General features: G+C 31.7%; 2 protein-coding genes across 15 annotated transcripts; one reads left to right on the top strand and one right to left on the bottom strand.

The window, feature by feature from the left end:
* Positions 1-921: 921 nt before the first annotated feature.
* Positions 922-1,392, bottom strand: LOC105761513 (putative L-type lectin-domain containing receptor kinase V.2). Its single transcript, XM_012579353.2, has one exon. It carries the CDS (start codon positions 1,390-1,392, stop codon positions 991-993), a length of 402 nt encoding a protein of 133 aa, XP_012434807.1. The 3' UTR covers positions 922-990.
* Positions 1,393-9,384: 7,992 nt separating this feature from the next.
* Positions 9,385-15,865, top strand: LOC128036819 (disease resistance protein RUN1-like). Of its 14 annotated transcripts, XM_052627265.1 has the most exons (10): positions 11,239-11,343; positions 11,699-11,739; positions 11,991-12,229; positions 12,368-13,396; positions 13,488-13,745; positions 13,836-14,200; positions 14,460-14,527; positions 15,077-15,317; positions 15,461-15,563; positions 15,777-15,807. In XM_052627265.1, exons 3-6 carry the CDS (start codon positions 12,023-12,025, stop codon positions 14,193-14,195), a joined length of 1,854 nt encoding a protein of 617 aa, XP_052483225.1. In that variant the 5' UTR covers positions 11,239-11,343; positions 11,699-11,739; positions 11,991-12,022; the 3' UTR covers positions 14,196-14,200; positions 14,460-14,527; positions 15,077-15,317; positions 15,461-15,563; positions 15,777-15,807. The 14 variants fall into 14 exon arrangements, with proteins under 14 accessions (XP_052483227.1, XP_052483229.1, XP_052483230.1 ...); XM_052627261.1 differs by having other exon boundaries at positions 13,488-14,200; positions 15,777-15,865; XM_052627264.1 differs by lacking the exon at positions 11,699-11,739 and having other exon boundaries at positions 11,160-11,343; positions 12,120-12,229; positions 13,488-14,200.
* Positions 15,866-23,821: the final 7,956 nt, after the last annotated feature.

Below are 23,821 nucleotides of genomic sequence, written 5' to 3' on the forward strand. Positions count from 1 at the left end.
AAATTGTAATTTTTTAGTTAAGTGACCAAAAGAAAACTTACCCATAATTTAGTGACTAATGATATAGTTTACCTAAAATTTTCATGGTAGGAAATACGAAAATTTTCAAAATTTCTCCACTTTTATTTCATTTAGAACACATGGTCTCTCTCACTATAAGATAAGAAACCTAAACTTCAAAAAAAATTTATTTAATTCTAATATGTATTTTAAAATTTATTTTATTAAAACCATTAATAGTTTTTTTCTAAAAATACAATGATATTCATAATTAATATTTTATATTATTTATTTTAATATAATTATTCTTTTTATAATTAATTTTTAAACTATAAAATGCTAGCAACTAACTTTTTTCTAAATAAATTATTTATCCAAACAAAATATTTACGAATACTACCATTTTGAATTTATATGAATTCTAAAATGCTAGCATTTTAAATATATAAAAATTTAATATTCTTCATCCAAATACACTTTAAATATTTTAATAAAAAACACAAGTTCATCTTGACCTATTGGATTTTAAAATAAAACTAAATATTATATAAAACTTGAAATATAAAAATTAATAAATTCAAAAATTAATTATCCATTTCAAAAATATATAAAAATGAAAATTATTACAAAATTTAAATGTTTCAGAAAAATACAATAAATTATAAATATTTGAAAAATTATTAAAAGTTTAAAATGTTAAAATAAAAATACATGCAATAGTAATAAAATGCTCTAAAAATTAAAACAATTATAAAAGTAAATAAAAATTTCAAAATTTTGAAAATCACAAAAAACTGTATAAAACCCTATTAGCATGGTCGGCCACACTATGCTACTTATGATGCTTAAATATATACAAAATCCTAGTAGCATTAACTTATTGTAAACAGTGGGGTACAAACCCTACTACTCTATTTGGAAGCCTTTAAAACTTTATTTAATTTTACAATCATAATTCTTAATGAAAAACCCTATATTTTTCCACTTCACCTACCGTGAGAAACAAATGCTTATGTAATTGTTAATGAAGGAACGATGTTTCTCTTCGGCTAGTGTCAACTCATTAGGAGTGTCCACTTCATTTGATCCTGCTGGGAATTCTCCGGCTTTGATAACAGAGCTCAAGTCATCGGGCAATGAAGCAACACCGTCCAAATACGATATAACGCTGGACATGCTAGGCCTAGCCGCTGCCACCGGGTATGAGCAAAGCAACCCAAGCTTCAACACCAACTCCGCTTGTTGTTCCACAAATCTCTTCTCCAAACTCTTATCAATAGTCGCCAAAATGTCTCCTTTATCCCAGCAATCCTTTATCCAGTCAGCAAGAAATGCTTCCTCTGGTGGCGCTCGTGGTTCGATCGGCTTTCCACCACATGCAACTTCAAGCATGAATGCTCCAAATGCATATATATATATATATATATATATATATATATATATATATATATCAGTGCTTGTGTTGGCTTTCTCGGTTCTTGCGAGCCCAAGAGCCATGTAACCAAGCGTGCCTGCTACGTACATGCGAGCCATGAACATTCATCATGTTCTCTTGGCTTGCATATTGAAATGCAAAATTTAGAAACGTCTGTACTCCATTTCGATAACCGTTGCTTACCCTTGACAAATTCATCCAAGACCGGTCCATTTCTTAATTATTGAAGTCTGACCTTGACAATAATTTGCACGGGTAAGTTAAAACGCCAGATATAACTATAAATGAGTTATGTAAGTTATGATATGATATATTTTTATGTATTATGTACTAAGTTATGTAAGTTGTGTATTATGTGAGTTATGTGAGTTATGTAAGTTATTTAATATATGTAAGTTATGTAAGTTATGTAGGCTATGTATTATCTAAATAATGTAAGTTAGGGAGGTTATGTATTATGTAAGTTATTTAAGTTATGTAAGTTATTTAATTTATGTAAGTTATGTAAGTTATGTAAGTTATGTAAGTTATTTAATTTATGTAAGTTATTTAGAAAAAATTATGTAAGTTATGTACTAAGTTATGTATTATGTAAATAATGTAAGTTAGGAAGGTTATTTAAGTTATGTATTATGTAAGTTTATATATAAGTTATGATATATATTATTGATAAATTTAAGTTATATATTGTATGTTATTTAAGTTATGTATTATGTAAGTTTATATATAAGTTATGATATATATTATTGATAAATTTGAGTTATGTAAGTTTTGATATGATCGATAAATTTTGAAAAATTATAGATTTTAAAATATATATATTAAAAATGTACATACCAATATTTATAAGTTATGTAGGTTATATATTTAAAAATTTGGTTATATAAATATTTATAATTGTTTTAAAATTTAAAATTGTTTACTAATAAATTTGAAATATAGGTTATATATCCAATTTACATTTATTCGATAAATTATAATATTTATTATTAATAAAATTGGAATATAGGTTATATGTTATATATTAATATATATTAATAAAATTATATGTCCATATTAATATATGTTATATATTAAAAAGATTTTGTCTTATAATATATGAGTAATATTTGTGTCCCAAATTGATTGTGTTTTCTGCACGAAAGGTTGCGTACATGGTTCAAATTCAAGTAAAGGAAAATATTTTCAGCAAAGAAAACCGAACACATGAAGTACAATTTGAGATTTAAGCAAAGACTAAATTCAGTATCCGTACATGGTTGATTTAGCAGCAAAAAACAATAAAATGTACCATCTTAGCAGCAAAAACAGATGAGACATTTAAATTATGTTTTGTAAACTTATGAATTATTTAATCATTTGAAATATATAATTACAACGAACAAAAATCAAATCTGAACATGAAACAAATTTACATGAACTAAAAACTTTAAATCAATTCAGTTCACAATTGCAATTATATTTGATTTCAATTTGGATCTTTACAAACCATGAGAATACTGTATAATATTTGCAATTATATTCCATAACCGAAATTAATTCAAACACTTAGGAGAAAGATGGAGCAAAAAACATCTTGAAGACCAGAACAATAACCAGAAATAAATACAATAAGCAACAACATTAACCACAACGTGCAGCAAAAAAAGAACTTGCAACAACATTAACCCCTAACATTAACCAGCAACATTAAGCAGAACTTCCAGCAAAAAAGAACTTGCAGCAGCATTAACCAAATACCAAATTAAAACAGTCCCAACTACAAATATATCAAATATAAAAACAGGCCAAAATCACATGTAAATTTATAAAACGAAAAAACAAATAAAATAAAGGATAAACTAACCTTCTGGTTGTAACAACCCTATACCAGTCTAATCGTACAGATCCAGTATAAGGCTATTACATTTGGTGCCAAAACAGTCATAGCTAGATATTGTTTAATTAAATCAATTATACATAGTACTTTAACTTACCAACCATATTTGCAAACATACGTATAGTTTCACTAATCCATTTCATATATATATACCAAAATATTTCAAGTACCTCAAATTAGATAGAAATTCAAGAGTTTACATTTTAGTTCCTAATATGTGGAAATATAACTGACTGCCTATGTACATGCCATTTTAATTCAAAATATGGTACCTACTTTTGAAACTCTTGAGGATGTGATGAGATGAGAGATCTTCTATCCTGACTTTATCTCTTCAAGTCAAACTGTACCTACGCGTTAAAATTAAACGCGTTAAGCCGGTGAAGACTTAGTAAGCACTACAAGAATAAACAAATAAATAAATGTAAATAAAATATTTCGAACTCATTCTGTTGTTGCGTATTTACGTACGTATAAGCTTCATAAAACTTACCTTAGCATATTAATGATTCGCTTTTATCCACAAATCATAATCTTAGCCCAAAATAGATTTTCATAGAACACACCGGATATACGGAACAAATACAGAGGTGCATTATTATGCACTAATGAACAGAGAGCACTAAAGTGCTATACAGAGAGCACAGATGTGCTAAACAGAGAGCACTGACGTGCTAAATATCAGAGAGCACCAACGTGCTAATAGTCAGAGAGCACTAACGTGCTAATAATCAGAGAGCACTAACGTGCTAATAATCAGAGAGCGCGCTAAAGTTCCTTAATGGCATGCCACTAATATCCTGGTAGTTCTAAATTCCATCTACTTGGGCACTAAAACTGAATCTCATTCATTTAAATACTTTATAGAATTATTTTGAAAAAGATTTCTCATTTCTCCATCATTACAATTCAATGCTTATTTCACAATTCACAATTATCACACCATTTTCACACACACACACACATATATATACACTTTTGTCACAACATTACTTATTGTTCAAACATTATACCATCTTATATTTTCCATATATAATTTTTCTTTACAAATTTCATAGTTCCATAATCTTTTATTTTACTTTATTTTATTTTATTTCTAAATAGTTCTATACTATAATATAGGCATTTAAAATAAATAATTTCTAAAAAATAATCTTGTAGTACTTACAACAAAAGGTTGAGATGATGTCTTCCTTCACTCCTTAGCCTTCTCTTTTCCTTTTTCTTCAATAAGGTCCTTTCCTTTCCTTTCTTTCTCTTCAATTTCATATAAAACACATAATATTTATATATTAGAAAAACAATCAAATAACTTTCCTATATCATTTAATAAAAATAAACATATATGATATAATAATTTCATAATTTCTTACCTTAGCTAATATTTCAATTTAATTCATAACTAAAATTATTTCTATTTCTATCACAACCTATACCTTATTTCTACTTAAATTCAACTTACACCTTAACTTAACTCTCAAATTTTCACTAATAAACCTTAATTTCGAATTTCTTACAATTTTACATTAAACTTATAACTTATTTCTCAATTTCATCCTTTTCCCAATCCTAGTTTGAATTTCCATCAATTCAACCTCTAATTCATCCACTAATTCAATATAAACTACATAAAAAATTCTACTAACTTTCAAAATTTCAACATATACCTACTAGTATTTTGATCTAGAATCATAAAACTCAAAATTTCAAGAAAATGACTTAATTTGACTTACCGATTTGAAATTGAACCTTAAAACCCTAAATTCCTTCTTTACTTTTTCTTTCTTTCTTTCTCCCTGTTTCTCCCCTGTTTCGTTTCAAATGCTATTCTGTTTCTTTCTCTTTATTTCTTTTCTTTTGTTTTATATATATTTATATAATAATATAATATTATAATAATATAATATAATAACTTACTTATTAATTAAATAACATAATATATAATATATATATTTAAATAAAAAAATATCTTAGATATTTCATTTGTTATGCCGCCTCAATTTTAGAAAAAGGCATAATTGCCTATTTGGTCCTTTTAACTTTCTTTAATTTATAATTAAACTTTCACACTTATTTCAATCTAATCCTTTTTCCTAATTACTTCTAATTAAATCAATTTCACCTAGTCAAAACATAATTAGACACACAACTAACTTCGTAAATATTTATAATAAATATTTACGAATCCGATTTACCGGAACGGAGTCCCGGAAATGCATTTTTTTATTTAATCTATTTAAATAAATTTTACCATATAATCAATAAAATTTTATTATCAAAATTTTCATGCAACCTTCCTATCATAATATAGACCATACCACAATATTAAAATAAATTTTCTTTCTAGCTCGGATTTGTGGTTACGAAACCACTATTCCGATTTACTGAAAATGGGTCATTACACTAGTTATCTACCCTTTCTATGTATTGCTTCAAACCAGTGACAGGTAGCAAATTTGCAGACTAGATTGCTAAAACTAAATTGCTGCAACCAAAGGAAAGAAAAAATTAACTAAGAAAAACTAAACTTGTTCAACTTCATCACTAAAACAAATTTACATGAACTTAAGTGAATAATCAATTGTCAAATTATCTAAATCAAAATATTAAAATAGCGTATTTTATATATAAAATTTTCTTAAATTTTATCTGATTAAACCTAAATAGAAAGACAAAACAAACGTCCGACTCCTTTAAACAAAAATAATTAGAAATAAAAACAAGGTTTAGAATATCTGCAAAATTGTTTTAATTTGAAATTAACTTTAACCACAAACAAATTAAAATATATATCAATACAAAATTACTTAGGAATTGAAAGCATACAAGTTATTGTCAAAATGTAAGGCGATTCTTGCCTAAAACCCTAAACAAAATAAATTGGTAAAGCTAAAATTAAGAGAAAAGAATTTCATACCTTTACGAAGACGGAGAGAAAGTAAATCGGACAGGATGTGATTCCACAATACTCAAAAATGAGATTGTTTTATGAGCTTCGGAAACCCTTAAACCATGGACGAAATGGAATGTTAACAATATTGAACCCTAAACATGAAAAATAAGAGGGAAATCAAACCGGTTCGTGCTTACCCAAAAAACTATTCCACTGTTCGTCTTCCTCTAAATGCTGTGAAGAATTAAACGCACTAAACCGACTAAATGAAGAACCGAATAAAGTAAAAGACTCCATGAATGTCTGGAATTAGGGAAGTGGAGGAGATTTCGAAAGGAAAATAGGGATTTGGAAGGGGAAGGGGAAGGAAACCGAGTTTAGGGGCTGCGTACGGGTTTTAGGGTTCGAAAGGGGAAATATGTGACGCCAAGCAGAGCGACGACGTTCAGAATATCTGAACTGTTCCTCAAATGAAACGGCGACGTTCTGAACATTTTGTAATACACAGTTGCGGCGTTTTCAGAAAAAATGCCGCTAAAGCTTACAATTTGCGGCGTTTTAAATAAAAACGCCACTAAAGAGTTAAAACCATTTAAGAAAACGACGCCGTTTTCATACACACAATAATTTATGGATTTGCGATGTTTTTATAAAAAACGCCACTATCGTATACCTACAGTGGCGTTTTTCATAAAAACACCACTAAAAATCAAATTCATGTATCCAAACAGCACCATTTTACATAATTTTAAACACATTTTTGCGGCGTTTCTGGCCCAAACGCCACTACTGTAAAAAATTTCCAAGTATTTAATAATTTAAAAAATTTAAAATATCATACAACAATATGACAATATTATTTTTAATTCTATTAAATGGGAAATTTGATTTTTAGTGATGGTATTTTTCTTAAAATTTAAGGTAGGAACTTAATCCGTATATAGTGTTTGTATTTTTCTAAAACTTCAATTTAAAAATTTAATTCGGTGAAGTCAGGTTGTATTTTTCAAAAATACTAAATAACCTAAACCCTAAATCACAACCCCTATATATCCTGAAAACCATCAACCGTAAACTTTTTACCCTAAACCCTTAAACCCTAAACCCTTAACCCTTAACCCTTAATCCTAAACCCTTAACCCTAAATTGATATAGACCCTCTTATCCCTTAAACCCTAAATCTTAAACCTATAAATCATAAACCATGACCCTTAACCCCTAACACCTACACCCTAAGCCCCAACCTCAAATGATAAACCACAAACCATAATACGTAACCCTTAACCATATCCCCTAAACCTTCAATCATATAACATTAACTATAAACCCTAACCCTTAACCCTAAACACTTCAACCTTAGACCCCAACTATTGCACCATAATCCCTAAACCCCTAACTCAACCATATTCCTTAAACCCTGAATCATAGAACATATATAAACCCTAAATCTTAAACCCTAAATCATAAAACATTTATAAACTATAAACCTTAAACCTCAACCCTTAAATAATAAACAATAAACAATAAACCGTAAGGCCTAAATCCATAATCCCTAAACCGCCAATGTGTTGAAAGCTCAACAAAAAAAAATATTGTTTTGCTTAACGATTTTGCGGCGTTTTTCTAAACGCGCCACTAATGTCTCTAAACCTCCACAAGAAAACGACAACGTTTTGCTTAAATATTTTTGAGGCGCTTAACATAAAGCGCCACTAATGCTTGACTTCTACGGCGTTTTTAAAGCTGCGCCGCTAGTGTACCTAAACCTTAACAACAAAACGGTGCCGTTTGCATAGCAATTCTTGCGGCGTTAGCGTAAAACCGCCGCTAATTATTGAATTTTGCGGCGTTTTAGCAAGGCGCCACTAATATCTCTAAAAGTAAACGTTGCGTTTTGGATAAGATCTTCGTGGCATTTTCGCGTAAGCGCCACTAATTCTAGTATACATCAAGACCAAACTCTGTGTTTTGGTTAAGATACTTTGCGGCGCTTTTCACCAAATGCCGCTAATACTATGCTTTAGCGGCATTTCCCTTAAGCGCCACTAATGCTAGTATACATAAAGACTAACACGCTGCGTTTTGGTTAAGATACTTTGCGGTGCTTTACAATAAGCGCCACTAATTCTAGTGTACCTCAAGACCGAACTCCGCGTATTGGTTAAGATATGTTGCGGCGCTTTTCAAAGCACGCCGCTAATACTGTACTTTAGTGGCGTTTTGTCGTCGACGCCACTAATTCTAGTATACATCAAGACTAAAACGCTGCGTTTTGGTTAAGGTATTTTGCGGCGCTTCCCACTACACGCCGCTAAGACTATGCTTTAGCGGCGTTTTGTCATAAACGCCACTAATTCTAATATACATCAAGATTAAAACGATGCGTTTTCGTTAAGATTGTTTGCGGCGCTTTTCACCGAGCGCCGCTAATACTTGCTTTAGTGGCGTTTTGTCATAAACGCCACTAATTCTAATATACATCAAGATCAAAACGATGCGTTTTCGTTAAGATTGTTTGCGGCGCTTTTAACCGAGCACCGCTAATACTTGCTTTAGTGGCGTATTCCAATAATCGCCACTAATTTTGGTATACATCAAGACCAAAACGCTGTGTTTTGGTTAAGAGATTTTGCGGCGCTTGAAGGTAACGGTCAAAAAAATGATTGTTGCACTGTTCACGCACGGGGCAAATCGCGTCCCCAAGAGCGCGCTACACATCAGCAAATCGTGTCCACGTCAGCGCGCTTTGCTTACGTGGATGCGATTTGCTGATACGTTTCCTGACTTCGCGCTGACGTGGACGCGATTTAGGGGAAAGGGCCCATTCTGGTAAATAATGGAATACCGTGCCCATTTCGGTAAATTTAAAAAAATTAGGCTTTTAATGGTAAATTGTCCTAACATATCATCATTTAATTAATTTTTTAAAATTTAAAAAAATAAAAAAATATTTAAAAATTAATTAAATACTGACATGTTATTCACATGGGAATCTACATATATACTACATCAGCAAAGTGAATAAATATTAATTTTCCTATTTATTTTAAAGTGATTTGACAAAAAATTTAAAGTAAAACACAAACTTAAGAACAGTTGCAATTATTGTAGGCTCCATTTTATCAACACCCACCTTGTTGGATTCATATGCATCACTCATTTATGGCCCCCCAATTTCCACAACTACGCGCATTCATTTGGAAAGTGAAAAGGTTATAGAGAAATTGCTTAGAAACCACCTTTATTCTTCCCTGGAAATTTGATCTGTTTCTAGTTTCTTTCAGACGTATTGAGCTATCAGTTTTCTGATTTTCAACACTACATCCACATTTTTTTTTTCTCGCACATCGTCATGTCGTCATTACCTTCAACTTCTTCGTCCAATTCTAGAAAGAAATATGATGTTTTCTTGAGTTTTAGAGGTGAAGATACCCGCACCAACTTTACCGATCATCTCTATGATGCTTTAAGTAGGAGTGGGATCGTCACTTTCAGGGATGATCCAAAGCTGGAGGCCGGCGAAGAGATCGCGCCAGAACTCTTTACAGCAATTCAGCAATCATGGTGTTCGGTAATCGTTTTTTCACAAACTTATGCCTTTTCAAGTTGGTGCTTGGAGGAGCTTGCTGAGATTGTTAAACAACATAACAACGACGGTCATAAAGTGTTTCCAATTTTTTACGATGTTGATCCATCTGATTTAAGAAAACGAAAAGAGAAAGTGGAAGAAGTCTTTGCTAGACATAAAGATAGTGAGAAGATCCAAAGGTGGCGAAATGCTTTAATTCAAGTGGCTGGAATCAAGGGATGGTATTTAAATAACAGGTAACTCTTTCTTTTCTTCTCTCTATTTTCTATTTTTTGGGATATATATGTATAACTTTGTTTTTTTCTTTCTAATCCTATGTGTTTAATTGAAAAATGTCTTGGTTCTTGTTTGCTTCCAAACTATATTATGTTTCATGATTCATTGAAAAAGAAAGTGCATTTGATAATATGAAAAAAAAAAATTATTCAAAAGATTAAAATTTATTTTCTTGTAGGCATGAATCAGAATTTATTAGAGAGATTATTAAGAAGATATCAGCAAAACTATGTCACCCAGTTACTCATAGTGACTTGGTTGGAATGACTGAACGCTTGGAGGATTTATATTTGAAAATAAACATTGGGGAAAATGATGTCCGCATTATAGGGATTTGCGGAATGGGTGGTATCGGTAAAACAACACTCGCAAGACTTGCTTATAATCAAATGTCACGTCATTTTGAAAGTAAAAGCTTTATTGCTGATATTCGAGAAGTTTCAGACAGATGTGGATTAGTTTCTTTACAGAAACAACTTCTTTCTGAGATTTTTCATGATGAATGCTTCAAATTTTTCAATGTTCATGAAGGGAACGATATAATTAGTCATATGTTGTCTCGCAAAAAGGTTCTTGTTGTTCTTGATGATGTTGATAACATACAACACTTAAAATGCTTGGTTGGAAGGCACGATTGGTTCGGATTAGGGAGTAGAATCATTGTAACAACAAGAGAAGAACATTTGCTTCGATCTTGGCCAGTTAATGATATGTATGAGCCCACAACATTGAATCCCAAAGATGCGCTTCAGCTTTTCAGTCTGAAAGCTTTTCATAGTGATACAGTGCCGAAAGATGATTTCATTGAGCTTTCTTACCATGTTGTAAAATATGCTGGTGGGCTGCCGTTAGCTCTTGAAATTTTGGGTTGCTTTTTATGCGGTAGAGATGCTACTCAATGGAGAAGTGCAATTGAAAGACTTAAAAGAGATTCTAACAAAGAAATTCTTGATAAACTTCGAATCAGTTTTGATGGATTGGAAGAAAGGGAGAAGAATATATTTCTAGATATAGCATGCTTCTTCAATGGGGAGGAGAAAGATTGTGTAAAGAAAGTATTGGATGGTTGTGAGTTTTTTCCAGATATTGGCATTGATGTTCTCATTAAAAAATCTCTCATAAAAGTCGATGAACACAAATATTTGTGGATGCATAACTTGTTGCAAGAAATGGGAAGAAAAATTGTTAGAGAAAAATGTGTTGATAAACCTGGAAAACGTTGCAGATTATGGGAGGAAAGAGACGTCTATCATGTCCTAACAAAAAACACTGTAAGTCATTTAACAAAAGTTACATACTATTTCTATTTTGTTATATAATATCAAATCAATATATGATATAAACCCAAAGCTTAGTCTAATTGGTTGATACAACTATTCTTAAAAAGTGATCTTTAGTAATTTTGAGATTACAAATATTAAAAAGGATTTGTAGAAATAAATATTTAATTTCATTGCATTACCCTCTTTAGAGCATAATATTTGTAGAAATTGTTTTATTTAAATTTAAAATGCTTTATTTATTATAATTAGAATATAATAATGCTAAAAAAAGTAAGTTTTAAAAGTTTTATCCTACATTATACACCATTTAATTTAATTTATTTTCTATTTTGATTTTTCTTAGGGTACAAAAATAATTGAAGGTATAATCATCGATAATAAAAGGTAAGAAAACATAAACTTATATTTACGTGTAATATGATAAAAAATATAGCAAAACCTTTGACACCCAATATTTCAATGTTTAATTAAAAATTTATCTACTAGCGTATTACTCTTCCAAAAGATTCAATAGAGAAATGTATGTCTTTTGAAATATTAATAGTATATCAATGAAATAGACTATAACATAACTTTTAGATATTGAATGTTTTAGTATATTTTGAAGCTCATTTTGCTTTGCTCACTTATATTAGGGAATCGGGCAAGATGCTCAACTTGAGTGTCGATGCCTTCTCAAAATGAAAAATTGAGATTGCTCAAAGTGCTTTGCCTATTAAATTGTGATGATCTCAAATTTCTTTCTAATGAGCTACGGCTTTTAGATTGGAAAGGATGCCCTTTAAGATCGTTACCTTCAAGCTTTCAACCGGACAACCTTGTTGCACTTCTTTTATCATATAGTCGCATTCAACAACTATGGAAGGGAAACAGAGTAAGAATTAACTCATGTCATCCTTGAATTTTAGCTTATTTTAATATAAATGATTAAACTTTGATTAAGATAAAAAAAACAAAAATAAGCATTATTATGTTTTCTCATTTGTTTCTAATTTATTGTGATCTTCAACAGCCCTTGTGTAAGCTGAAAATGATGAACCTTGAAGGGTCCCAAAACCTGATCAAGACACCAGATTTCACAACGGCATCAAATCTTGAAGTTCTAATATTGAAAGGTTGTACCAAATTAGTGGATATTCATCCATCAATCGCAGTACTTAAGAGCCTTCAAGTTTTGAATTTAAGAGATTGCAAAAGTCTTAGTAGTCTTCCGACCATAACTGGAATGGAATCTCTTGAAACATTAATTCTTTCGGGTTGCTCAAGTCTTGTAAGGTTTCCGGAGATTGATGGGAAAATGGAACGTCTAAAAACTCTAGATCTTTCCGGTTGTTATAGAGTTGAAAATTTATCAGAGAATTTGCAGCATGCAAAGTTTTTGGAAGAGCTCGACTTGAGAGAAACAGCCATAACAGAACTACCATCCTTCATTTTTCAATTTAAAAATCTTAAAGTTCTGTCTTTCAATGGATTCAAAAGAGGAAGAAAAAATTCCATGGCTCCGATGTTACCTTCATTGTCAGGTTTGAGTTCATTAAGAGAGTTGAATCTAAGGGACTGCAATCTTTGTGAAGGAGATATTCCACGTGATATTTCTGGTCTATCCTCTTTGGAAGAACTTAATCTTAGTGGTAACAATTTCACCAGCATACCTGCATCTCTTACTCGACTCTCCAAGCTTGAAGAGCTTATATTGTCAAATTGCAACATGTGCACTCTTGGTGAAGTAGATATTCATGGTCTATCCTCTTTGGAACGGCTTTTTCTTAACGGTAACAATTTCATCACCGTTCCTTTGGCTCTGGCTCAACTTTCCAAGCTTAAATTGCTTGGATTATCAAATTGCATGAAGCTTAACTCGTTGCCTGAGCTACCAACAAGTATAGAAGAAGTGTGGCTAGATGGTTGTTCTTCACTTGAAGTAGTTGCAAGTCCATCAAAAGTATGCAAGTTAGTGGATTCGGCTGCTATTATAGCCTTTAACTGCTTCAAATTGGCTGAGAATATCAACGCATTAACACTGCTGAGAAAACATCTTAAGGTCGATTAATCTCTCTTTTTCTCCCTTACAAAATCTCATACTTGAGAATTTATGGTTTTAGTTATCAAACGACTTATGTTTTATTTTGCAGGCATTTGCAAATTCAAGAAAAATGTTTGATATTATCATGCCAGGAAGTGAAATCGCAGAATGGTTTAGCCAACAAAAAGGTGACTTCTTTATTAAGATTCCCTTACCTATCAACCTTCAAGAGGATAGTGAATGGATTGGAGTTGCTTGTTGCTGCATTTTTGTCAATAGTGATGCTTCAAGGGATGCGGGCTTTATCGACTGTCGAGCGTTAATGTATGGTAGAAATCATCGACGGATTGAGGGTGGAGGCTATTTGGTGGGTAAACGATTCAACATGCCCATAATGAAAGATCACATTTTTCTTCGTTATTGGTCGCGTGATAAATTATATCCATTTTCCTTGAAGGATAAATATGGTGGCTGTGAAACCAATAATTTACGGGCAACAGGCTTAGATCATAAATGTGATGGGCTTTGTGTGTTTTTCAATGGTCATAGCCTTAAGGTGAAGAAGTGTGGTGTTAGAATAGTGTATGAGAAAGATTTGGAAGAAATAGAAGAGTTGCAGTGCCATATCACTCAATCTTCACCAGATTTTGAACACATCCACCAACACTCTGCTCAAAACGATGGATCAGTAGGTAGCACTTCTGACATAAAACAAAAACGAAATATCTCCGAGGAAGCGGAGGAAGAGGGGCTGCAACCAAAATTGATGCAAAAATTTTTCAAATTTATAATGGGCCAATCAGGGAAGAAGCATTAACTGTGGTAAACTACTTAACCAATCTTTTATTTAAAGTGATCAATCTAGACTTATTTACGATCCTTCTTACATACCAAAAACTTATAAATCTTTTACTTATATTCAACAGGAGCTCATATCATAGTTTATATATATCATTTAAAATTTTAGTGGCTTAATTCATTCCGTTTTACATAACTGAAATGTGAAAATTTTTATTGGTTTCAATTTTTATTAAATTTTATTTTCATTATATATACACTTATATCTATATTTTATTTGTAGGTTGAAATAAATATAATCAACTTGACATAGAAATGTAGAGAAAATGGATAGCTTCCGTGACAAAACAGGTAACAATAAGGTGAAATCCTTTAATAAAGATCAGATTATAATTTGGACCGAGTTAAAACTATTTTTTTATTTGAGACTAACTTATGTGTTCAATTTAATCACTCAAAATTGTTTTATATATTTAGAAGATTAAAATAAGTCCTTTACTAATACTTGAATAGGTTTAATTACTCCTAATAAAAATAAGTCCAAATTATGTGTCATTGTTTGGTTCATTAACTTGTAAATTATGCATTGTTCATGAACCAAACATAAATCAACATATTAATTCAATTTTTAGGATTAGGTAATTTAACATTGGGTGTGATTGTTAGATATAAGTATCTCTTTAATATGGGTATATTCAAAAAAATTTAAAACTGTTTTTTTCACGTAATTAAAAAGTTATTAAAGGATCATATCTTAATTAATACCCATATACGAATGTGTATTAGATATAAGTATTGGATACGAGTACTTTAAAAAATAAATTGATGCAACATTTCTTTTAAATATTGAATGTTTTAGTATATTTTGAAGCTCATTTTTGCTTTGCTCATTGATATTAGGGAATCAGGCAAGATGCTCAACTTGAGTGTCGATGCCTTCTCAAAAATGAAAAATTTGAGATTGCTCAAAGTGCTTTGCCTATTAAATTGTGATGATCTCAAATTTCTTTCTAATGAGCTACGGCTTTTAGATTGGAAAGGATGCCCTTTAAGATCATTACCTTCAAGCTTCCAACCGGACAACCTTGTTGCACTTCTTTTACCATATAGTCGCATTCAACAACTATAGAAGGGGAACAGAGTAAGAATTAACTCATGTCATCCTTGTATTTTAGCTTATTTTAATATAAATGATTAAACTTTGCTTAAGGTAAAAAAACAAAAATAAGCATTATTATTATTATGTTTTCTCATTTGTTTCTAATTTATTATGATCTTCAACAGCCCTTGTGTAAGTTGAAAATGATAAGCCTTGGAGGGTCCCAAAACCTGATCAAGACACGAAACTTCACAACGGCATCAAATCTTGAAGTTTTAGTGTTGAAAGGTTGTACCAAATTAGTGGATATTCATCCATCAATCGCAGTACTTAAAAGCCTTAAAGTTTTGAATTTAAGAGATTGCAAAAGTCTTAGGACTCTTCCAACCAAAATTGGAATGGAATCTCTTGAAGCATTAATTCTTTGGGGTTGCTCAAGTCTTGTAAGGTTTTCAGAGATTGATAGGAAAATGGAACGTCTAAAAACTCTTGATCTTTCAGGTTGTTATAGAGTGGAAACTTTATTGGAGAATTTACAGCAAGCAAAGTTTTTGGAAGAGCTCGACTTGAGAGAAACAGCCATAACAGAACTACCATCCTTCATTTTTCAATTTAAAAATCTTAAAGTTCTGTCTTTCAATGAGTGCAAGGGACCATCATATAAGTTACTACCAAATTTGCCTTCTTTTTTCAAGGTAATCCAAGGAAGAAGGACAAATCCCATGGCTCGGATGTTGCCTTTGTTGTCAGGTTTGAGTTCTTTAAGAGTGCTAAGAGTGCTAAAACTAAAGGACTGCAATCTTTGTGAAGGAGATATTCCACCATATATTTTTGGTCTATCCTTTTTGGAATAACTTAATGTTAGTGGTAACAATTTCATCAGCATACCAGCATCTCTTACTCGACTCTCCAAGCTTGCAAATCTTATATTGTCAAATTGCAATATGTGCACTTTTGGTGAAGCAGATATTCATTATGATATTTCTGGTCTATCCTCTTTGAGTTATCTTGATTTTAGTGGTAACAATTTAATCAGCATACTTGCATCTTTTACTCGACTCTCAAAACTTCATGTTCTTGACTTGTCAAATTGCAACGTGTGCACTCTTGGTGAAGCACTCTTTGATATGTCTTGATCTTAGTGGTAAGAATTTCATCACCATTCTTTTGGATCTTATTGAAAAATAGAATGTCGGTAATGACAATATATCATAAAGAAAAAAGAGAAATAAAAATAAATAACATATAGATTTTACGTGGAAATCTTTTTGTGAAAAAACCACGGGTAAATGAGAAGAAAATTCATTATGTCGAATTGAATAATTACAAGAGAAGTAGACTATGTCTATTTATAGGCTTGTAAAACCATCTTCTAGTAAGATTGAAACATCTTATTTTAATTAATTTCAAATAGATGGAGTTTAATAAGGTTTAAAAAACCTTATTCTAAAAATAAAATAAATGAAGAATAATTCTATAGGGATTTTACTTTTATTTTATTTTAGCACTATATTTGATTTAAATAAGGATTCAGTCACTTAATTCTAACAATTTCTATCTTGACACGAATTCTTAATGAACAAGTTCTTCATCGTGAACTCTTAACGAATAAGTTCTACACCTCTTCCATAAAACCCCTTAAGGGTTTAATTTCAACAATGAACATCAACTAAGTCTAAGCAATGCTCAAACTTGGTTATAGGAAGTGACTTAGTCATTATATCTATAGGATTTTCATGAGTACTAATTTTGCTCACAACAATATCGCCACGAGTAATAATATCACGAACAAAATGATCTTGAACATCAATTTGTTTTGTTCTCTCATGAAACATTTGATATTTTGTAAGGAAGATGGTACTCGACTATCACAAAAATCTGTATTTATTTGAAAGTTTTAATTGAGTTCACTTAAGAATCCCTTTAACCAAATAGCTTATTTACAAGCTTTAGTAATCGCCATATACTTAACTTCAGTGGTAGACAAAGCGACTACAGTTTGTAAAGTGGCTTTCTAACTGATTGCAAAACCCCCGATTGTAAAGAAATAACCTGTGAGAGATCTTCTTATATCGAGGACTTCAGCAAAATCAGCATAAAAAAACCCAATGACTCTATCTCTAGTTCTTCCAAACTGTAAGCAAACATCAGTAGTACCTTGCAAGTATCTTAAAACCTACTGAACTGCTTTCCAATGTTATTTACCAGGATTCAACATGTATCTGCTAACTGCACTGACTGCATATGATAAATCTGGACGTGAATAAACCATAGCATACATGAGAGATCTCACTGCACTAGACTATGGAACATGTGACATGTACTCAATCTTATCATCTAATTGTGGAGATAAAGCCAATTAAAGTTTGAAATGGGCTACTAAATGAGTACTAACAAGCTTAGCATTCTACATATTGAATCTGCAAAGAATTAATGTACCCCTTCTAACTTAGGTATAATTTACTTGCTTTTCTATTTCTAAGAATCTCTATACTAAGTATCTTATTTGCTGGTATCAAATCTTTCATCTCAAATTCTTCACTTAGTTGGACTTTAACCTTTCTTATCTCTCATTTATCTTTCGCTGCTATCAACATGTTATCAACATAAAGGAGTAGATACACAAAAAGAGTATCACAGTTTTTCTTAAAGTAAACACAACTTTTAAAACCATGAGAAGTTATAAAAGAATCAAACCTCTTATACCACTGTATTGGTGACTGTTTCAAACCGTAAAGGGACTTTTTTAGCAAGCAAACATAGTTTTCTTTTTCTAAGACTGTAAAACCCTCTGGTTGTTACATGTAAATATCCTCCTCAAGTTCTTTATGCAAAAATTCAGTTTTTTCATCTAACTGCTTAAGTTTTAAATCATGCATTACCACAATACCAAGCAAAGCTCGAATCGAACTATGCTTCACAACTGGAGAGAACACATCTGTGAAGTCCACTTTTGGAATTTGACTGTAACCCTTTGCAACAAGTCTTGCTTTATATCTTGGTTATTCAACTCTTGGAGTCCCCTCTTTCTTCTTAAACACCCATTTACAACGAACAACTTTTTTACCTTTAGGAAGTTTTATAAGATCTCATGTTTTATTTTTGTGTAGTGATTTAATCTCCTCTTACATAGCAAACATCCAATTTTCTAAGTCTTCACAACAAACCGCCTCAAAATAATTAGATAGTTCTTGATTTTCATCTATATCTTCAGCCTTATTTAAAGCATAAATAATTAGATTAGCTTTCCTGTCTATTTTTCAATCATGGTTTTTCAAGACTTAAATGCGAAAAACACATTGCTTTTTTGCTTCAAGAAGAACGCCCACACTTTTCTAGAAAAATCATAAATAAAGGTTAGTATATAATTAGCTCCACCTCTCAAAGACACTCTAGATGGCCCCCACAGATCAGAATGAATATACTCTAACGTTCCCTTCGTGTTATGAATTCCTCTGGTGAATCAACTCTCTTTTGATTCCCAAAAATGCAATGCTCGTAGAACTTCAGTTTGCAAATTTCTTACCCATCAAAAAGTAATCTTTTGTTCAATTCTTCCATGCCATTCTCACTTATATGCCTTAGGCGTATATGCCAAAATTTAGTAATATCATCATTAGTCAAGGAAGAGGATGCGACAGCTGGATCACCAGTAACTGTAGAACCCTACAAAACATATAACTTGACAGTCTTTCTCTGCCCTTTCATCACAATGAGGGAACCTTTGGAAATATTAAAAACCCCACTTTCAGTTGTGTATTTGTACCCTTTTGAATTAAGAAGACTTAACGAAATTAAATTTCTCTTCAATTCTGGAACATGTCGTACGTCACTAAGTGTTCTGACAACTCCGTCAAACATCTTAACTTTAATTGTTCCAACATCTGTAATTCTATATGAAGAATTATTTCCCATCAATACAACACCTTCAGACACTTTTTCGTAAGCTGTAAACCAATCTCAACTAGAACTCAAGTAAAGAAAGCTGCCCGAATCAAGGATCCATTCCTCGCTCACTTTAGAATTGTTGACAGAAGCAAAAAGAAGTTCACCATCGTTGTAGTCTTCTACAATATCAACGTTACCAATTTTTTTTTATTTTTTCCATTTTGATTCGCAATCTTCCTTTTGATCTTGTTCTATAGCTTATAACACTCAGATTTAATGTGTCCTTTCTTCTTACAGAAGTTACAAGTTTTACCTTTATTTGAAGACTTCGATCTACCCTTTGATTTACCATGAAGATTTCGTTCCTGTGTCCTTCCACGATCATCATTAACATTCTGATATTGTCTTCCACAAACAATAAGACCCTCTCTCTGAATTCAGTTTTAACCATAAAATGCTTTATCTTATAATACGAGGTTAAAGAATCATAAATCTCATCAAGTGTGAAAGACTCGCGACTATATAAAATCGTATCTCTAAAGGTTGAATAAGATGGGGGCAACGAATAAATTAGAATTAACCCTAGTTCTTTCTTGTCATATTGAACCTTAATGGCCTCTAAGTTTAAGAGAATTTCTTTAAACAATATTAAGAGTTCGTGCACAGATGCACCTTCCTCCAAACGATGAGCATAAAGATGCTACTTCATATGCAACTTGCTAGTTACAGTTTTCGACATATATATTTGTTTCAACCTCTTCCATAATCCAGTAGCGATCTTCTCTTTCATCATATCTTGCAAATTTTTTGTTAGAAAAATGTAAATGTAATTGTGTTAACGCCTTTCGATCCTTATGCTTCTTCTTTTGCTCCGTCAATGTTGAAGGCATCTTATCTACCCCTAGTAGGGCTTCCTCTAAGTCTATTTATGCAAGAATTGCCTACATCTTTATTTGCCACAACGCAAATCTGATGTTGCGATCCAACAATGAAATTTCATACTTTAAAGACATTATTATCGTGATTGAGATGAAAACTTAAAAGCTCAGATACCAATTTGAAAAATAGATTGTCGATAATGACAATATATCTCAAAGAAAAAAGAGAAATAAAAATAAATAACACACAGATTTTACGTGAAAATCCTTTCAGGAAAAAAAACCACAGGCAGAGAAGAAGAAAATTCACTATGTCGAATTCAATAATTACAAGAGGAGTAGATTATGTCTATTTATAAGCTTGTAAAACCATCTTCTAGTAAGATTGAAACACCTTATTCTAATCAATTTCAAATAGATAGAGTTTAATAAGGTTTAAAAAACTTATTCTAAAAATAAAATAAATGAAGTATAATTCTATAGGGATTTTACTTTTATTTTATTTTACCACTATATTTGATTTAAATAATGATTCGGGTCACTTAATTCTAACACTTACTCAACTTTCCAGGCTCAAATTGCTTAAATTGTCAGGTTGCAAGATGCTTAAATCGTTGCCTGAGCTACTAAGAAGTATAACAGTTGTGAGTATAGATAGTTGTTCTTCACTTGAAGTAGTTGCAAGTCCATCAATAGTTTGCAATTTAATGCATTCAGGTGCCGTTAAAGCCATTAACTGCTTCAAATTGGCTGAGAATATCAATGCATTAACACTGCTGAAAAACATCTTAAGGTTGATTATCTCTTTTTTCTCCCTTACAAAATCTCATACATTTTACCAAACGACTTGTGTTCTATTTTGCAAGCATTGGCAAATTCAAAAGAAAAGTTTGATATTATGATGCCCGGAAGTGAAATCCCAGAATGGTTTAGCCAACAAAAAAGTGACTCTTCAATTAAGATACCCCTACCTATCAACCTTCGGAAAGATAGTCAATGGATTGGAGTTGCTTGTTGCTGCATTTTTGTCAATAATGATCCTTCAATGGATGACGAGATTTTACGTTGTGTAGCATTTACCTGTTGTAGAAATTCTTGAAAACCTTCTATGAAAGATAAGTAGAGAGACCAACATGCTAAGAAAGCACAAGTGTCTGGTTGTCCCTAATGAAAATTGACAGGTTTCGGCCGTCAAAACAAATATGCACCCTTAAATCCTGACCTCCGGCTGAAATGTTAACATCGTAGTTGCTTAAAGAAACTTGCTTGGTTGATTGGATCCTGTTTATGTTTAACCCAATATGGTTGTCATCCATATCTTGCTCGTTGCTCTTTCTGACATCAAATTCCACCGCCACCACACTGGCTTGATTGAGAAGAACCATTTGTGTTCTCATTTACCATCCCCAGCCACTGTCCTTGGCTGTTGTCCAGTAGGCTGGAGTTGTTTATTAAAAAGGCAACACCTTCGCCACCACAAGAGGTTTGATTGAGGCTATTGAGGACGAACTCACATGGAAAGAAGCAATAGTGGTGTGGTTGCCTTTCTAAAGCTGAAATGGTTTCTTATACAGAGCTCGTCTAGACAAATTTTCCATGGAACCTCCATAACATCTCCAGTAGCTTGGATGGTTCCAAGAACTATGTAAGAATTCCTACTCAAGATAAGTTGGCTTTAACCATATTTCTGGAAAGTTGAAAATTTGAACTGAAAAGGCCTTCTATTATATATCAAAAATTTAAAATTTTTATTCATACTCATATTGATAACATAGTTTTTAAAACATTTAAAATTTTAGTCACTCATTTTTACAAAATGTGTACGTTTTAATTGGGTTTACATTTTTTTAATTTTATTTTCATTATATGTATTCACTTACATCTATATTTTATTGTAGGTTGAAGTAAATTTAATTAAATTAATACCGAAATGTGGAATAAAATGAATATATTTTGTGACGAAACAGGTAATAATAAAGTGAATCCTTTAATAAGGATTGATCATAATTTCAGCTGTGAAATGGTAAAATTAACATATTTTAATCTCATTCTTAATGCGTTTTTGGATGAATATTTATGCAAATTGGTGAATTTGATGCTCCTAATCCTTTGAATTAATGTTTTTATATTTAGGTGAACATTAGGGAGCAGAAGAAGCGAAAAACAGTGAAAATCAGAGAAAAAGAGTAAATTTCAGGAGCCACACGGGTTGGGCACACGCCCTTATGAGCCACACTGGCTGGACACACGCCTATGTGCCGGCCCGTGTCGATTTCGCACTTTGCTTCCCAAACACACGGAAAAACATAATTTTTAGGCTTTCTAAACATTCTAAAGTCTATAAATACCAAATAGAAGAAGAAATAGGGGAGCCATTAGAGAAGGTCAAAGAAAACCCTCAAGGAACACCATTGGAGTTAATTCCCTAGATACCTAGGAGGATGAAACCTATGACGAATTCTATTATCTAATATCTAATTTACATGATAAATACTTTATTCTTATTTTCAATTATGCGTGTTTATTTCTTATTTTAATATTTTCGGGATATTAATTCATGTTTAATGTGCTTAATTCAATGGAGCAAAAGTCCCTGTGTAAGAGTAAATTTAGCATAACTGAGTGGACTTGCATGCAATCCTATAAATAGGACGACAGAAATCTACCTGATTAGAGTCAAATCTAATGGGGGAATCCATAGATCGAGTTACTGTGACAATAGGAGTTTTAATTAGAAAGAGATTTCAATTAATTAACCTCAAGTCCGTTGTTCTTACTCTCGAAATAGATATTAACATAATTTAAGAATTTCTACGAATCAAGACACCAAGTGAATAAATCGTTTAAATCAAATTAATAAAATTAATAATACTAGAAGGAATCTAGATAGATTGCGCATTTTTACTTGTAAGGTTATTATATAATTTATTATATAATTATGTTATTATACTATTTTAAATAGGGTTTTTGAATTTTTTTGTAAAATATAAATTTACATAGTAATTTAATTGTAATGTAAATAAATCCTTTTAAATAAGGTATAATGATAAAAAATTTTCTTATTGTTTATAAAATTTTATTTTGAGTCAAATTATAAATTTTTTTAATGCAAAATGCTGATTAAACCATTGACGTGATATGAATAGTGAACTATTAAACTTTTCAAGGGTAGTCTTAATTGGATCATCTTTCCACAATAGCCTTATTTAAGTTTATTATGTTTTCTCATTTGCTTCTCATTTATGATGGTCTTCAACAGCTCTTGTATAAGGTGAAATGCGGCTGAGATGGGATTGCATGTGGGATTCTCGAGGGTGGAGATCGAAGGAGACTCCTTATCTGTGATTCGGAAGCTGCAAACAAAGGGAGTTGAAAGGTCAGTGATAGGAGCCTATATCTCAAATACAGGGTATCAAATCTGTGTCTTTAAACATGTGCCAAAACAAGCAAACGGAGTTGCACATCTATTGGGTACAGAGGGATTAAAGAGAGATGAAGAAACTTATCTTGTTGGCGCGGTTCCTTCATACGCGAAAGTGGCAGCGGAAGAGGACCGTCAACAGTTGGGCTCACTTTGTCCCGCAGGTTGAAGATCCACTGCTTAGAAAGAAGATAAAATGGGATTTTACTGTGGGCAAACAGATCGGAGAATAGATGGACTACTGGGTTTCTAAGTTTCGACGGAAGATTGGTGTTTTGAAGTGATGAAATGCAGAGTTTAGCCAGACCTGAAGGGTTTCTTCCAGTTGCATCGGAAAGATCTAGAGCAGACATTTTGGT

The sequence above is a fragment of the Gossypium raimondii genome, unplaced genomic scaffold (genome assembly GCF_025698545.1).
Source record: "Gossypium raimondii isolate GPD5lz unplaced genomic scaffold, ASM2569854v1 Contig00047, whole genome shotgun sequence".
NCBI classification, from domain to species: Eukaryota; Viridiplantae; Streptophyta; class Magnoliopsida; order Malvales; family Malvaceae; genus Gossypium; species Gossypium raimondii.

Excerpts from the sequence above, each read along its gene's own strand:
- LOC128036819 (XM_052627262.1), top strand. The coding sequence starts at position 12,023 with ATGCCTTCTCAAAATGAAAAATTGAGATTGCTCAAAGTGCTTTGCCTA. Across the intron at positions 12,230-12,367 it reads AACTATGGAAGGGAAACAGA|CCCTTGTGTAAGCTGAAAAT; the intron begins GTAAGAATTAAC and ends GATCTTCAACAG. Across the intron at positions 13,397-13,487 it reads TGCTGAGAAAACATCTTAAG|GCATTTGCAAATTCAAGAAA; the intron begins GTCGATTAATCT and ends TTTATTTTGCAG.
- LOC105761513 (XM_012579353.2), bottom strand. The coding sequence starts at position 1,392 with ATGCTTGAAGTTGCATGTGGTGGAAAGCCGATCGAACCACGAGCGCCA.